The 17,252-nt window shown below is 54.5% G+C and overlaps 1 protein-coding gene across 4 annotated transcripts; it reads left to right on the top strand.

Moving 5' to 3' along the window:
• The first annotated feature begins 3,875 nt into the window (after positions 1–3,875).
• On the top strand, positions 3,876–16,701 carry PGF (placental growth factor). 4 transcript variants are annotated; one of them, XM_081292768.1, is made up of 8 exons: positions 3,880–4,085; positions 4,220–4,363; positions 5,537–5,579; positions 9,991–10,187; positions 10,407–10,483; positions 12,486–12,515; positions 12,622–12,684; positions 15,821–16,699. In XM_081292768.1, exons 2-8 carry the CDS (start codon positions 4,289–4,291, stop codon positions 15,846–15,848), a joined length of 513 nt encoding a protein of 170 aa, XP_081148894.1. In that variant the 5' UTR covers positions 3,880–4,085; positions 4,220–4,288; the 3' UTR covers positions 15,849–16,699. The 4 variants fall into 4 exon arrangements, with proteins under 4 accessions (XP_081148895.1, XP_081148896.1, XP_081148894.1 ...); XM_081292769.1 differs by having other exon boundaries at positions 3,876–4,363; positions 12,622–12,688; positions 15,821–16,701; XM_081292767.1 differs by having other exon boundaries at positions 3,880–4,363.
• Positions 16,702–17,252: the final 551 nt, after the last annotated feature.

The following is a 17,252-nucleotide window of genomic DNA, read 5'->3' as shown; positions in this document are numbered from 1 at the left end:
AGAAGACGTCAACCAAACATCTCTTTGCTGGTTGGTGACTTTGGGTAACAGTTGGCTATAGAGCATGCCCAACCTATAAAGTGAAAAGGCCCTTGACGCAGAGCTGCCCATGGCTGCTCTCTGACAGCCAGGAAAGGGAAGGGTTTAGTTCTTAGGCCACTTTTCAGCCACATTGGCCATTCCCAGGCTTGGAGCTCAGGGGCAAGGTCAGAGGTGTGTGTTCAGGGCCACTGAGACACCTTACCAGAAGCAGATATCCATTATAGAGAAGGAAAGGTCATAGGAGGGGGAATAGTTCAGAAGAAGCCACACCAAAATGGGAAAATGAGTCAGGAAGCTGAAAGCCAAGAAATTGGGATGGGTTAGGGCAGGTGTTTCAGACAAAGGCTGTGACTAATACAAGGTGTGGGAAGGAGCCTTGGGAGCCTGGCAGCAGAGCACGCAGACTGGAATCCATGGCTGCTCAGGGTGCAGTTTCCACAGGCCAGCCCCTGGTGCTCCCGGGAAAGGTTCGGCTCCTGAGATCACACATGACCATCCAGAGTTTGTCAAGCACTCACTCTGCTCTGGCAATAGGTTCTAGACATCAGCCCTGCCCTCAAGGTACTTGTACTCTGGTTGGGAAGAGAGCTCACACTCACTTAAAAGACCTTTGGAGAAAGATCTAGGTTGGATCCCCATTGCTATTCCTTCCTTGGTAGCTAAATGGCTATTGGCAAATTACTTATATTCTCTAGGCCTCCATTTTCCCATCTTCAAAATGGGAATAATTAACAGACTGGGTGTAGTTCAGTGGTAGAGTGCATGCTTTGTACATGTGAGGCCCTGGGTTTGATTCCCAGAACCAGAAAAAAAAAGTGGGGGGGAATAATTAAAACCTGCTTCATGTTGTTGTGGACAGAGTTAAGGAGTTGGTGTGTAAAACACAAGACAAGGCATGCTGCTTCACACATAACAGGTACTCAATAAATATCACTTTCTGTTCCTGAAACAACAGCAAAGGATTGTCACAATGAACACTTAGGTGCTGAATTGTGAAAACTGACTCTGCTATCTTCTTAGCAGGTGGATCCACTCAGAGGACCTCCACCACAGCTGAGCACTGGTCACCCGGAGCACGATGGAGGGAATTTGTGTGCACATGTGCGTATGTGCACGAATCTCACCATCCTGTTGTTCCTCTGCAATTGGCAGAAGCATAAACTTCTCTGTTTCTCTTTTGTCCATGTTGTCAAGGACTCCAGTCTATAACTGTAGCATTTTCATTTCTCTAATCAGAATCAAAAACTGAATTAGAAATCAGGTCCAAAGTTGGGCATGGTGGCACATGACTGTAATCCCAGCAGCTTGGCTCAGGAGACTGAGGCAGAAGGACTGTGAGTTCAAAGCCAGCCTCAGCAATTTAGTGAGACCCTGTCTCTAAATAACATATAAAAAAGGACTGGGGGTGTGGCTCAGTAATTGACCACCCCTGGGTTCAATTCCTGGTACCAAAATATAAAATAAATAAATAAATAGAAATCAGGGCTGATGTCTCCCAAGGCTGGTGCCCCAACACCTGGCTAGTCCTCACACAACTCTAGGGAGTAAGCATGTTCTTATTCTCACTTTCTAGTGGAGGAATTAGGCTCAAAAGCGAATATCTTGACTTGAAGTTACATGGCTAGTCAGCAATGGGACCACAATACAGAGGAGTAGAGATCTGGCACAGGTACCCTGGCCTGGAAGTGAGCAAGAATAAACTACTCAAGCCATGAGCCTTCTTGTTTTTTTCTGCCACCTTGCCTACCCTACTTTATTCATCTCAAAACCCAGAAGCTTGGCTTAGTGTCTTTTTAAAATTCTTCTTCTTTTTGTGGAAACAGGGCCTTGCACATGCTAGGCAGGTGTTCTACCACTGAGCCCCAGCCCCAGTCCAGAAGCTGGGTGTGGCCTGTGGTCTAGTGTCCAGAGATTGAGGTGCCCTTGTGGGAATCATACACATTTCCTAAAGTATTGAGGCCACACAGGAGTGAAGAAGGAGTGCTTTGGCATTCCCGGCCATCTGTGCCATTCACACAATAGTTAATTTAATGTTGAGGGAATGGTGGTACTATATCCCCAGCACCTGGGCAAGAGCTTAGAGCACAGTAGGACTAAAGTAATATGTATCAAATGAATGAATAAATACATAATGCACACCTCTATATAAGCACAGTGACAAGCAAATATGTGCAACACATAAGCACTCAAAATATTTAATATAGACAATCATATATGATACAGATAAATACACACATTAGTGCATTATACACATACATGAATCCAAATCCCAAAGAGACACAAACACGTGCACACGTATACACAGATGTCATGGGCAAATGCATGATCCACCTCACAGCACAGAGCTTCTCACCTTCATGCACATGCACAGTGACTCTCCCTGATGACCGTGGGCCCAGGAAGAAATATATCCATCTTAAGAACCCTGGCATGTTGGAGCTCATCAGAATGCTTTTTGCAGCCCCCGCTTAGCTGGCCAGTGACTGGCCCGTGGCTCCTGGACCTCCAGGCTTAGAGCTAACTGGGCAGGGAGGCAGCGTCTCTGGCAGCCCCTCGTGGGTGGGCAGGCAAGCAGCAGACCAGAGGTCACTGGGGTGAGACCCAGGATTGCCCTGGCCTCCCTGCTTCTGGCTGAAATGTGAGCTGTAGGGGTCACCTCCCAGGCCCTCTCCTCCCCCACAGTCCCCCACCACCTCCAGGCCTAGCCAACTCATGATTCCAAATCCTGCCAGGTCCTTGTAGCCAGGAAGCTGGGCACAGAGGGCTGTGACAGTGGTAGTGGTAAAGAATCATTGAGGACTAAGGGGGGATAAACACAAATGTCACCAACTTGCATGGTTACTTGCCTGTCCAGGTATTCACAAACAGTGAAGGACGCACATATGCAGAGACATATCAGGCATACAGACTCATAATCCCACAGAAATACATGTTCAGACATATTTCCAAACATCCCTGGACACACACACACACTCACTCATGCACACAGAGATACTCAAAGACTGAGCCCATACAGAGTGTCCTATTTGGATGGTCGGTGGGCACACCACTGGATGTGTATCTTCACTACACCCCTCCCTGCTACACGGGAGCATTTCCTCCTCAGCCTGGGACCAGGAGATGCCAGGTTAGACCACTCCACCCCTGCTGGGCTGGCCTAAGCGCGCTCTTCCCCAGGAGGAAGCAGGGCTGGACCCCCAGCCAGGTGCCCTGAGGTGCTTCCTGTGGGCCGCCCACAGCTGGGCTGCCCTGCTGGCTGCGTGGGGGGCTGAGGGTGGTAGACAGGGTGGAGAGACGGTTCTGGAGTCACGTAGCTTGGGTTTTGTCTCTGCTAGTTCTCCGGAAACACAGGCACGCGCACACGCACAAGCACATGCACTTTTCAAGAGTGCACGTGTGCGTCCAACATTGGCAGGCGGGGCACTCTCTCAACCTCGGTTTTTTCGTCTATAAAATGGGATCACTGATCCTTTCACTCCCGAGGACTGTGGGGATGGCGTGACATGGCCACGCAGGGTCAGACCAAGGTGCTGCCTCCTAGGGATGCAGCGCAGCTGTCCCCGAGAGGCAAAGTCCTGAGCCTCGATGGCAGACGTTGGGCGGCGCACCTGGAGGCACCACCCGAGGTGGCCAGCCTAGAGAGGCCGGCTGGGTCGTGGCTCTGGGTGGGCTGGCCCGGGGCGGGCTGGGGCCCTGGGGTCTGTGTGGCGATCGCCGGTCCACTAGCCCCAGGCACCGCGCGCTCCGCTCCGCGCCGCCGCCGCCGCCCCGCGGGCCGCGCTCTGCGCTTGGCGGCTGCCGGGCCTTGGGCGGGAGGCGCGGTGGGCGGGGTGGCCTGGAGCCCCGCCCCGTGCACAGCCTTGAAACCGCGTCGCAGACCAGCTCAGTCCCAGAAGAGAGCTGCTGTCTGAGCAGGAAACTGCATCCTCAGACTTCTTCTGCCCAGCCACGAGACGACTTGTGGTCGCATCGTGCCCCCGAGGACCCTCCCAAGGACTTGCCTGCCCCACGCCGCCCCGACCCGCCGGGAGGCTCCTCACCAGGTACCCAGCCACAACCTTACCTGCTGGCTCCTGACTCCCTGAGCTTTCAAAGGATGCTCGGGCCACCAGCCGGGACCTCCGGGCAGCAGTGAGGGGGACATTCAGCCCCTCACTCAACTCTTCTCCTGTGCCAGGAAATCCCCCAGGGGGGACTAGCATGGTGATTTTCCCTTGGAGCCCCCTGGCTCAGGACTTCTGAGAAGATGCTAGCCCTGAGGCTGCTCACTTGCTTCCTGCAGCTCCTGGCTGGGCTGGCGCTGCCTGCTGTGCACCCCCAGGTAAGAACACCCCCCATCCCTGGCCTGGCTCTCCTGATATCCCCCTCCCAGCACTGGAAGCAGGGGGCTCTGAAATCACAGACCTGCTCCATGGAGCAGGACCTCCTAGGATGTACACACATTTCCCAGGGGCCAGGCTGGACCAGTGTCCTCTGGGAAGAGCTCTCAGACTGGGCTGTCCCCAGCTCCAGGGGGCTGTCTTGGTGGGGGCAGGGAAGCCACAGGGAGGAGGGAGGTTTCCTGTCTGGCCCCTGGAGCCCTAGTGGCTTTGCTAAAAGCATCTGTCCACTAATCCCAGGCAGTTCCCTGGCCTTGTGGTCAGGGTCGAGGCCCGGTGACCAGCCAGGCGCCCCCAGGACCTCTGACCTGGCCTGGTGGGGAGGAAGCTGGCTGAAGAGACTGTTGGTGGGGAGGAAAGGCCCTGCCCCCACAAGGGCTCAGGGGTGAGCTGGGGATGAGACAAGGGGTCCTGTGATGCCCTCTCCTCTGGGTGGGTGGCTGGAGGTCCTGAGTGCAGGGCCTGGGGAAGTGAGCAGGGCCCTTTTCCCAGGAGCTGGGTGAGTTTGGCTGGGAGCCAGCTTGGGCAGTGAAATCCTGACAAAGCCAATGAGCTCCCTTCCCACTGCACTGCCCTGCTGCCCTGGGAGTCCCCAGCCGCAGCCCAGGAGCTGGTGGACTGGACAGTCCCCTGCTGAGCAGCCCAGCCACCAGCCTGCCTGCTGCAGGGCTGGCCAGAGGTGTAACGTTACCGGCAGCACCAGCTCATGGCGCCGCCTGCTCCAGCCCCTCAGCTCCCACCAGCTGATCACCTCCCCCTGGGCTCTGGCACCCAGCCAAGGCGGGCTGTACATGGCCCAGCAGGGCTGGCCTGGGGGCTGGGTAGAAGGGAGACCCCACAAGATCATAAGATCTTTGGGACACAGGAGGCCTCCAGAGGCCTCCAGCCTCCCATCCTTTTCCAAATGAGGAAACTGAGGCCAGAGAGAGGTGGGACTTACCTAGGGTCTAATTGGTTTTAGTCACATGTAGAAAGAGGCAGCTCTGAGACAGGGCAGAGTGTGTGCAGAGGGTGGAGAAGAGTTCTGGGGGCCTCTACCTTCCTGCCATCACATGGGTCCCAGAACACAGAGCCCCAAGGTGACCTCCGTCATTTCTGCACCTTTCTGTCCACAGCAGCGGGCCCTGTCTGCTGAGACCAGCTCATCAGAGGTGGAAGGTAAGCAGCCAGGCTGGGGTCCATGTGCTCAGCCCCTCTCCTTCCTCCCAAGCCCCAGCAGAGGATGGGATGGGATTGGCATGCAGAGTTGGGTACTGGCTGGAAATAAGTTGGGAGAGTCTATAAGCTACTGCTGATGAAGTTGGCAGGACCTGAGCAGTCTACCCATTGAGACCCAGCAGCATGGAGAGATGTAGCAGCCCTGGGCCAGAGTCACCCCACTCTTGGGCTGGCTAGGAGGTTCCTAGCTTGGAGTGAGGGTGCAGTCAGGGTCTTGGAGGGTGGGGTAGGCAGTGAGTGCCAAGGGCCAGACTGGGGGTCTGGGAGCTGGATGCAGTGGGCAAGCAAGCAAGAGGACCGGGTGGGGTAAAAGGCCTCCCCACAGCCCAACCCTGGTGGAGCTGCAGGGATCTGACCAGGCCTTTCCATTGATTACAAACAGACAGCACATGAGTCGCGCCCTCCCTGGCCCCAACACTCCCCGCCCCGGGTTGCATCAAGAGGGAATCTTCAAAGGGCAAGGAGACATTTGCCAAAGAGACATACGTGCAGAAGACAAGAGGCCCATGCCAGGCCCCCTGCCTTTCTCCTCCCTTCCTGCCTCTCCAAGACGTGCAGAGTGGCCACACACCACTGCTGAGGCTTCCCACCATGCTGTGGGAGGGGGGCGTGTAGAGACGTGCACACCACACACTCGTGTGAAAGCCGTCCATGGGCTGGGACACCCTCTGTTGGCTTGCCCGCCCGGCTACTTGACTGCCAACCCAGCAGCCAGATTCTCTCACGCTGATGCCTGAGACCCAGATCCCTTGGCCACTGATCAGGGGCGAGTTAGCTATCCTTGGCTTCAGTGACACCCCTTGCTATGCCCTCTGGAACTGCCTTAATATTATGCTCTCTGGGATTTGGGGAGGGACCAAACCCCAACCCCCCAACTCTACACCATGTTCATTTTGATGCTTTTAGTGCAGTTTTGGCAACAGGTGCCAAAGATGTCTGAGCTTCAGTTTCCTCATCTGCAAAATGGGAGCATTCAACTACATGATACTGAAGGTTCTTTCTTTTTCTAAGACTATAGGATTCTCTGACTCATGGAAGATACACAAAGATATACACCAGGATGTTGGGTGAGGAGGTTTGAGAGCATAGATTCATATAGGTCAGCTCAGCTGTCATTCTAATCCATCAGGGAGCTTGTATTGTGGCCAGGGAAGCACAGTGAGCTTTGGGCTCCAGTGTTCAAAACCTGAAAATGACATCTCTTCCTGCTAACACCGGAGCAAGAGAGAGAGCATGGTGTGGCCATGGCCATTGATTTTTCATTCTTCATGGGCATTTGCTATCATGTCGTTTGACCACGGGGCTGTGAACTAAGAAAATATTCATATTATCCACACTTTACAGATGAAGAACCTGGAGTTCAGAGAGGTCCTTAGGATCGCCTAAGCCTCAGGCACTTTGCAGTGTATCTGGCAGAACCTGCCACCAGGCCCTCCCAACTGCTGGGTAGCTGAGCAGGCACAATCAGGGTGTCCCTTGTGGCTGGCTGGCTGTGTGCCCCATTAGTGAGGAGGACACCTGCTGGGCTCCGGCTGATGGCCAGCGGCTCTGCCCAGCCCAGCAGCCCCTCCCCAGCGGCTTCTCCAGAAGCTTGTTCTCAGGATTAAACATGTCCCCTTCCTGGGTGTCCTCTATTCTCCATAAAATAGAAAGTTAGGAACAGATGGAGACGCACCCACAAGGCTGGAGAGAGCTGAGCGCCCAGGAGTGGCTGCCGGAGTAGCCTCCTTGGGGGAACACCCAGCCCTGGCCAGGTGCCTGAGGGGGCCTCGGCCTCCCCTTCCTCTCACCCCACCCCCACCCCAACCCCTGACAGAGCAGGGGCCAGCAGAAGCGCTCCCTGGAGCAGCCCAGTAGAGCTCCCTCGTGAGGGGCTCGGCCCACACATGAGAGCGGCCACCGCGCCCCCTCAGCTGGCCCCTCACCCAGCCCAGTGTTGTTCCTCCTTCACACTCAGACAGGGGCCTCCAGAGATGAGCTACTCTTTCTCGGTAGCTTCCAGGTAAACCAGGCCCCTCTCCTCTGCCTTCTCCGCCCTTACCCAACAGTCTCCCTTCCTGGGCCGGAAAGTGACAGATTTCAGGCTCTCAGAGCCCTGGAGCCTGAGTGCTGTGGACGCAGAGCCCTACGATGGGTGTGGGGTCGAGGAGAGGAAATCCCTTCCTCTGCAGCCTCGGCCCAGCCGGCTCTGCTCAACCTGGCCATGGCCTCTAGAGCCCGGCTGGGCGGGAATTTATTTATGGATGACAGGGGGCTGGGGTGCTCCCTTCTCTGCTCTTGTCCCCCTCCCTCATGGCTGGTCCCAGAACAGGAAACCAAGCCTTCTGCTGTGCTTGGGCCCTGACTATCCCTCTGCTCTTATTTATGTTTCCACGGCAGAGATTAAATGTTCAGAGTCGCGTAGTGCTCACGAAGGTTCTAGACTAAACATACAGCTCATGGAGCTGGCGATAGGAAGGTGCTCTCTGACCCTGTACTGCGGAGGCAGGCTCCCCCTGGGCTGCAGGGTGCCTATGGGGAAAGAGGACTTGTTTCCCTCTTGGGCCCAGGGGGAGTGTCCAGTGGCCTGGAGAGGGAGTGTCAGGGGATCCCCCTCCAGCCCTGGTCCAGCCCAAGTGCCCCCTGGGCTGAGCAGGGAAAGATGGAGCAGCCCACACTCCAGTGAGCCGGGTCTGCTGCGCGGTGGCGGCCCCGCCATCTCCATGTGGCCGAATACTGGCTCTGGGTACTTTCCACCAGCTCCCAGCCTTTCTCAAGGGCCTCTTCTGTGACTGAAGTTTATTTTTCTTCTGAGATTGCCCTGAGACTCAGGTCCTCATAGGCTCAGGGGAATGGACTTTGGCCCCATCTGCCTCCTGGGAAAAGCCATGGGAGGAAGTGAGGGGCTGCTGGGAGAGGCCCTTGCTCTATGCCAAGGCTGCAGGGCTCCCAGGTGACCCAGCTCCCTGTCCTCCTCCAGCAGCTGAGGATGACCATCAGATGTGGAGCAGGATGACCCGGGCCCAGGGATGTTTCTGTGCCCACATTCTCAAGGCTAGGCCGGGCTGGGTTGCACGAACTGAATCACAGTCTGTCAGAGTGAGGGAGACCTTAGCAACCACCTATTCCCAACCTTCTTTTTCTCTAGCCGAAGAAACTGATATACCCAGAAAGGTTAAGTGACCTCCCCAAGGTCACACAGTCAGTATAAAGCCAGGACTAGAAACTGGATGTCCTGGCTCTGTCCACTCCCAGGGAACCTCTATTTGGGTCCTGGCACCAGACCTTCCCTTAAAGGAGTAGTGTCTTTTGAGAGATTCCAGACCAGTCCCCCAAAGATCCCACTTACCACAACCAGGACAGTTCAGGGTTCAGGGATGGCCCCGTAATCCTCAATGAACTGTCATCTAATCTGTCAGGAGTCACTTAGCCTGTGTTTACCAGCCCTCTGCCTCACTCCCAACTTCCCAGAGCCTCAGTTGGGCTGTAAAGGAGATAAGAGCCACCAATGATAAGAGAGAGGAGGAGAAGCCTGGGGCCAAGCTGTGCTCTGTGGAGGAGCCTAGAGAATCTCTGGGGAAGGCCGGGAGGAGGTGGGAAGGGGACCCTGGGAAGCAGGGGCGGAGCTTTCCTTGGGAAGAAGTGGAAGGGTGGGCCCAGGGTGGAGCTCAGCAGTAGAGCACTTGGCTGGCCCGCCTGAGGCCTGGGGCTTCATCCTCAGCCTCTCAAAGAAAAAAAGTAAAACAAAAAAAGAAGGAAAAGAACATCACCCTCCTCCTGCAGCACACAGCACAAAAGCCCAGACCTGGGGAAGGACGTCATGTGCCCTGGCTCAGTGTGCTGGCTCTGGCTCCGAGTGGAGAGAAGGCTGGGCCACATTGCTCCATGTGGTCTTGGTTGCAGGCAGAGGAGCTGGCACTGTGTGGGGCGGGACACGAGGGAGCCATGGTAGGCTTCTGGGCAGAGGACTAAGGGGAAGGCCAACCCTCCCTGCAGGACTCCAGAATGGTTTTCAGCACGTTCCCCACGATGGGAGGAAGTACCAGGTCAGGCCTGAGAAGGGTCAGAGGACTTGGGGAGCTGCCAGGCACAGTCCTCAAAGCTCCAAGGAACCAAGACCCGCATGGCTACCTGAGCAGAGAACAGAGCTGAGAGCTCAGGATTAAGAGATTCCGTTCTGCTGGGATCTGTACACAGAAGATGAGCCAAGGGTCCAGCAGGCATCCCAAAGGGATCCTGTCAGAAGCTCCGAAGAACAGAGGTGGCTCAGATGGGACTGAGGGCTGAGGGAGGACACAAGGGCTACCCTGGGAGCCAGGCCTTGGCTTCAGGGAGCCACCTGCTGGCCTGACCCACCCTCCTGCCTTTGTAGTGATACCCTTCCATGAGGTGTGGGGCCGCAGCTACTGCCGGGCCCTGGAGAAGCTGGTGGACATTGTGACCGAGTACCCTAGTGAGATGGAGTACATACTGAGCCCGTCCTGTGTCTCCCTGAAGCGCTGCACTGGCTGCTGTGGGGACGAGGACCTGCACTGTCTGCCCGTGGAGACAACCAATGTCACCATGCAGGTAGGGGGCCCTCTTCATGTGCCGCCGGCTCCATGGCCAGCCCCTACCCAGGAACATGCCCACTAGAAAAGATGTGGAGAGAGGAGGAGGCGGGCCAAGGCCCCAGCCAGGGACCCTAGATCCCCTTCCCAGCACGGGGTGCTCCTTCCTGAGCCCGGCTCAGCTCGCGGCCACTCAGCTGCACCCTCACCAGGCATTTTTGCCTTTTTCTTCCTGCAGATCCTGAAGATCCCCCCGGAGGGTCCACCCTCCTATGTGGAGCTGAAATTCTCTCAGCACGTGAGCTGCGAGTGCAGGTAGGTCCTGGGGTAGACCTCGGGGACAGGGTCCAGGCAGAGGTGGAGCTGCGGCGGGCCCTGCGGCAGGCAGCACTTGCTTCCCTGCTTAATGGAGCCGGGGCAGCTGCCTTTCATTCTCTAACCCCACCAGCCAGTTTGGCCTGGGGAGCTGATCCCAGCAGCTGGAGTACAGCTGCTGAGATGCCACAGGGGAAGGGGAAGCCTGGGTCCCTCCCAGACTTGTAGGGGCTTAGCGCACGTTGTTCCCCTCCTCTGAGATGGGAGGCAGCTGCCACAGGCCCCTGGAGGCAAAGGCATCGCAAGGCTGGGCTTGGTTCTGGGCCAGGTTGCATGCCCATGGGAGGGGGCGACTGCGCTGAGAAGCAGAAGGAAGGACAAACTCTGGTGGGAGCAGAGGGGCGGGAGAAAGGACGCGCTGAGGTTTCTTTAAAGTTGAAGCCCTGCCACCTCACCCTCGTCCAACCCGCTAAGGCTGGGCCAGCACCTGCCTTGCTGCCTGGGTCCCAAGCACTAGGAACAGCAGGAGCAGCAGGCCTGGTACTGACATCCAGGTCCAGAAAGAGCGAGACAGGCTGAGATGCTGCTCTAGGTACCACTAGGCCATGGGGCGAGGCACTGGACTGGCCAGGCCTAGAGCCCCAGTGTGGGGTAGGAAGAGGCAGAGGACAAGCTTTTATCATGCACCTACTGTGCCCAGCCCCAGATGAGGCATTTGATTGTGTTTTCTCATTTACTCACATATGTTTATTACGTGCATACTGTATGCCAGGCACTGGCCTAGATGCTTGGGATATAGTGCCCAGCAAGGCAGACAAGGTCCTTGCTCTTGTGGCTGCCCTGTCCCCACTGTATAGGTGAGGAAACCCAGGCAGATGCAGCTAGTGAATGTGGAGGAGGGATTTGGATTTGAACTCTGGCCTGTCTGATCTTAGGCCTCCCCTTTTCATGCTGCCTCTCTTGGTCATCACCACATTCTCCCATAGCCCCAGGACCACTTAGGCTCAGCCCTGCCTGGTGCCTGGGGCTCTGTCTACCCCCTTTGAACCTGAGCCCAGACTCCAGGCCCTCTTCACCATGTCATCATTGGGGGCCCTGTTTCTGCTCAGCCAGCTGTACAAGCAAAAGCTCAGTCACGAACCCTCCTGGGTACAGTGCTGTACAGTGCCCGTCACCTTCTACATTACCTTTGCCTTTGCACCACTCTTGTGGCACGAGCAGATGAGGAAAGCGAGGTTTCTAGAGTGTCTCTGACTTGCCCTATAAGAAGAGCAGGCATTCCCAAGGCAGGAGCAGCCCAGGGCAGAATTCCCTCCCTGCCCACAGCCCAGAACTGACTGTTACCCTGCTGCTCCCTTCCCTCCCCCGACTGTTCCCAGAGAAGACTGAGGCCCCATCCCCTTCCAACAGGCCTGGCAACAGGAACACCTTTCTTCTCTCTTCTGGGCCAACAGCCACATCCCCGGGAGGCAGAGCTGGGACATGCCTGGTGACCATGCAGCTTGTGTTCACCTCCCGTCACCACCCTCACCCACTGCCCCTAGTGTTGCCAGGGAGGGGTGGGGGTTGTGCCCTGACAGGCAGCCTTGGCTGGCAGCAATCATTGCCCCTGTCCATGGTTTCGTCCATCAATTACCATCCTTGAGGAAATTCCCAGAATGCACCCTGGAAGGAAGGGGAGGAAGTTAAAAGAGAAAGTGAAGAAGCAGAGAGTAGACTCAAAAGGCCCCAGATTTGATGCCAAGAGGCTGAGGCATGCAGATGAGGAGCCCTAAGGGGGGATTTGTACCTCTCTTGGGGGCAGTCACCAGAGCCTAGGGTAGGAACCCCAGCCCAGAGGCCTCTGGCCATCTCTCCCTCACCAGCTCCATGCTTCCACCTAGTGGCCACATTGCCAAGTGCAGAACCAACCCTAGGGAAATCTGAGGGGAGGTGGTGGGATGGCAGGGGGGCCCCATTACTGCTCCCCTGATTCCCCTCTCCCCTCTCTCTGTTTCCCTAGACCTCTTCGGGAGAAGATGAAGCCAGAAAGGTGAGTGGCAAGAGGCTGGGGCATGGGGCTATTCTCCGACCTGCCAGCCCCTGTCCTAGCATGAGGGCCCCAGACGCTTTGTCCTGATGCTTTTGGCTTATTGCAGGAGGAGACTCAAGGGCAGGGGGAAGAGGAAGAAAGAGAAGCAGAGATCCACAGACTGCCATCAGTGAGTGAGTGGGAGCCCAGGGATGGCAAGGAGGCTGGGCCCAATGGGGGGCCTCTCCCTGCTGGCAGGGGTCAGTGGTCCGCCTGAGGACAGACAAGGCTCAGGGACTCTTGGGGACCAGAATAAGGGCTGCACCTCCCTCAGGCCCAGAAAGCATCAGGGACCCTCTGTTCTTGCCTTGGCTTAGCCCCTAATCTCTGTGAGATCTTGAACAAATCACGTCACCTTTCTGAGCCTAGTTTTTCCTCTTCCTAAATTGATGGGGCAGGAAGTATGCCAAGCGCTGGGTCATTTGACAAATACTTACCAAGCACTTCCTGCGTGCCAGACCCATCAGCAAGCGAACAAGGGCTTAGGGCATTTACATTCGAATGACACAAAGTTGGCTAGGGCTGCTCCTCACAGCCCTGGAGAGGTGCAGCCCCTACTGGCTCCCAGTTGTGTTTCTACTCTAGGGTCCCTTTGCTTCCTCTTCCCCTCTCCATGTCCCTTGCCTATTTTGGCTTCACATTGGGGACAGCAGCTGGAGTCCCAGAGTTGAGTGTGGCTGGGAGAGAAGGATTAGAGAATACCTAAATTTGTGAGAATAAATAGTAAAAATAAAATATTGTACATGCACAGGAATCCAGGGTTTCCCTTCAGGGCCTAGGTCTGCTTCTAGCTGCATGACAGGAAACCATTTCACGCTGTAGGAGTGGAGCTTACCTAAGTCCTGACCCCAGAAGCCAGGTCCTTCAAGAGTGGAGATCTCTACCCCATCTGGGAAGACAAGGATTTGGCAAAGGCCCCCTAAGGCTTATGGCCCTCATTTCTACCTTGAGCCTGCACAGCTATTAGGGCAGAAACTGGCAGCGAAATCAAGTGAGCCAGGCAGCCCGAGGTACAGAGTGTCCCATCACGCCATCTCCCAGCCATCAGTCGTCAAACATTTCATTAGGGCATTTTCTGAAAGAATTTCCAGAACTCACGGACTTTCTTGATCTCTGTGGTTTGGCCCTTTCTCATCATAATTACAAACAGTTGCAAAAGGATATAATTTCTGGCACATTGTAAATAATAATATTTTAGTGTAAAACTATTGTAAGAGTGAGTCTATAACTCACTCCTCAGATATATAACTCACTCTTCAGATATATTCTATTGAATATGCTATCCTCATGTAATCCTCATCATCATCCAATTTTTAAAAAATGAACAGCAAAAAAATGTATGCATAACCTCCCTTAATATTTACTTACGTATAACATTACTTCTATTTGCCTGGGACTTTGCATTTATGTTTTTGTTTTTGGTACCGGGGATTGAACCCGGGGTGCTCAACCATGGAGCCACATCCCCAGCCTTTTTTTGAATTTTATTTAGAGACAGGGTCTCACTGAGTTGCTTAGGGCCTCACTAAGGTGAGGCTGGCTTTGAACTTGCAATCCTCATGCCTCAGCTTCCCAAGCTGCTGAGTTTATAGCTCCAGAGTGAAACAGCTCATTTCTGTTTCACTTCCCCTACAGAATTGCTGCCTAATATAATATTACTTTTAATGCTCAAAAGTCTTTTATTGGGCTGGGGGTTTAGCTCAGTGATAGAGAGCTTGCCTAGCATATACAGAGTGCTGTGTCTGATACCCATACTGCAAAAAGAAAAATAAAAAATTATTTACCACCTTGTTAGATTTGGCTGCCACAAAATGGTATATAAGTCCAAACTATTTTTAATATCCTGTGAGCATGAAACCAAATTAAATTTTCTCCTGGAATAAATTATTGAAATAATTATTGGTAGTACCACTTGACCAAAACAGCACAAATACATCATACTTTAATAAATGTAAAGCCTAAAAGTACAATCCATCTTATTGGGGATGCATCTCAATGAGATGGATGTGGCTGCCTCTTTTCAATTAGTTAATGACTCTGTTGATGAATGTTACCTCCTGCCAGACTGAGACGGGATTCAGCATAAATTGCATTTCTGTTTATCATTTTTTTGTAGATGAAAAGGTTGAAGAATCAAACTCAGAAATAAGTAAATGGGACTGGATGCCACTCAATTAATTGAACTCCTTCCAAGTTATTTGCCAAAATCCTCAGGGTGATCTGCTAACAAAAATCACTTCTGATGATATATCGGCTGACAGCTAGCTTAGGTTGCTCTTCAATTCTGTTCAAAAATGTAGAAATAGCCTAACTCGCTGGGCTTGGTGGTGCATGCCTGTAATCCCAGCAGTTTGGGAGGCTGAGGTAGAATGATCGTGAATTCAAAGCCCGTCTCAGCGATTCAGTGAGGCCCTAAGCAAATCAGTGAGACCCCGTCTCTAAATAAAATAGTTAAAAAGGGGCTGGGGATGTGGCTCAGTGGTCAAGTGCCCCTGAGTTCAACCCCCTGTACCAAAAAAGTAAAGGAATCGCCTCACTAGCCAAGGACATGGTGACCCAGTCCTTTGATGTATTTCTGGTCTCAACACCTACACCAATATTCAAGTTGTCCTTCCATTTCGTGTCCTCAGAACACTTTCACCTTGCTGCAGAGCACTTTCACAGGATTTAGAAAGGACCAGATGAATCCCTTCCTTTCTACAGGGAGAGGGGTAATGAAGCAGACCTCAGTCACTTTTTCACACAACCAATCTTAAGGCCATATACCCACAAAGGCTGAAAACTGATTTCTTTAAAAATCCTCATTTCTCAGGCTTCACGATCATCTAAAGGCACCTGTCCCCCTATTTGGAGACTGCTGTCTTAGGGTAATGGGAGGTGTTCTTACATGAAGTCAGACTGAGTTCAAATGTGACTTTGACCCTGACTAGCTGTGTGATCTTGGGCATTTCTTGACCTCTCTGGGTCTCTCAGATGTGAAACTAGGTTCCTTTAGTTCCATGCAGATGAGGGAACATCATCCCACCAGGAAGGCAGTTCTTCAGACCTTCCTCCTGGGATGTTGTGACAGGCTTGGCACAAGGCTGGGCACCTGGGTGAGTATTCAGTGAAGGGTGGCCCGCAGCTGCTTGATGGCCTTTGTGTCAGCAGGGTCCCAGGAGCACTGCATCCTCCCTGTGCACCCTGTCCAAGCTTCCCCTCTGCGTCCACATCCCACCCTCCACAGTGTGCTGACACCCCTGCCTGTCTGTGTTTGGTCTTGGCAGGTGCAGTGACACTGTTCCTCGGACGTAACCACCCCTCGGAGGAGCGAGACCCCGCCCCCAGCTCGTGTATTTATTACTGTCACACTCCTGGTGACCTCCCTGCTGGTACCTGTCCTCTATTTATTAGCCAACTGCATCCCTGTTGAATGACTCCCTCCCTCCAGGACAAGAGGAATGGAGGGAAAGGACCCTCAGGAATTCAGTGCCTTAAACAGAACGTGAGAGAAAGAAGGAAGCCAGACACGGACCTGTGGGAGCTTCGGCTTGGGAAGAAGCGAGACATGTGGCCTTGCAAGGGGCAGGCCAGGCCCCAGAGGGGACCCAGAATCTGTTCCTGGGCCCAGCGCTCTGCACAGGGAGCCCAGCTCCTGGCCGAGGCAGGGGTACAGGTGCATGCTCCGGCCACCACGGCCCAGGCTGGGTGGGAAGGAGGAGGGTGGGTGGAGGGGATCCAGACTGGTCCTCCTCTTCCTGACAGCGGCTCTTCACCCTGGAGACCAGGATGTTCAGTGCTGGAGAACGGCGCTTGGCTGGGGGCTTTTGCCACTCCTGTCCTCTAAGGTCACGCCCTCCCACTTTGCCACCTGCTTATTTTGGGAACATTGTTCTTTCTAGCCAGGGCACCACCACTCTGCCCCCGTCTCAGGGACTTAGGCTGAGTGGGCCCCAGGCTGGACAGCGAGCAGGCTGGACAAGGAGGAGCCCAGCAAAATGGGGATGAGGTCACCGGGAGAGAGGCCCTTGTGTCTTAGCCTAGTGGCTGTGGAAAGTGGAGCAGATATCCCGAGGGCCCTGTGCCCCACCAGCTGCCCCGCAGGGCCGTCTGACTGCCAAGCCAGATTCTCTTGAATAAAGCATTCTAGTCTGGAAGCAGCCTGTCCAGGGTCGTGTGTGCTGGAGCAGTGGGCAGGAGCGGAAAACGGGCAGAGCGCAAGGCCACCTCGGAGCCTCAGTTTCCCATCTTAGAAAACCTGCCCAGGTTGCAGCACAGCGAGGTGGCGTTCTCCTGCCTCCTTCCTTTGACAGTAGAGAAGCTGAGGCCCAAGAAGTTGAAATGACAGATGGAGCCAGAGGACATCGAACTGGGTGGGACTCAGAGGCCAGGACCACGTCTCCAACTCAGCAAGTGACCCTGGGTCTCCTTCTACCTTCCTTTTTCATCTCTAACACAAGGGCCTTCGCTAGATGGTCCTCCCACTTGGACACATTCTAACAGTGCCCAGGCTCCAGTCTCCGTGTCCTGGGTCATCATGGAGACCTTTTCTATATAGGCTATTCCAGGGCTGCCCTTGGGCTTGCTCAGGCCCACTCCCACAGCACCCTAGGTCCACACCTTCCTCAACAAGGGGCTCCCAGATGAGTCTTACCCCAAAGTTGGGGAGAGGCCTGGCCCTAGCCACCTCTGAACACCATAAAATTCAATGGTCCCCTT

This window comes from Spermophilus citellus (genome assembly GCF_964194105.1).
Source record: "Spermophilus citellus genome assembly, chromosome: 4".
Taxonomy (NCBI): domain Eukaryota; kingdom Metazoa; phylum Chordata; class Mammalia; order Rodentia; family Sciuridae; genus Spermophilus; species Spermophilus citellus.
This window is presented reverse-complemented; position numbering and strand designations above follow the sequence as displayed.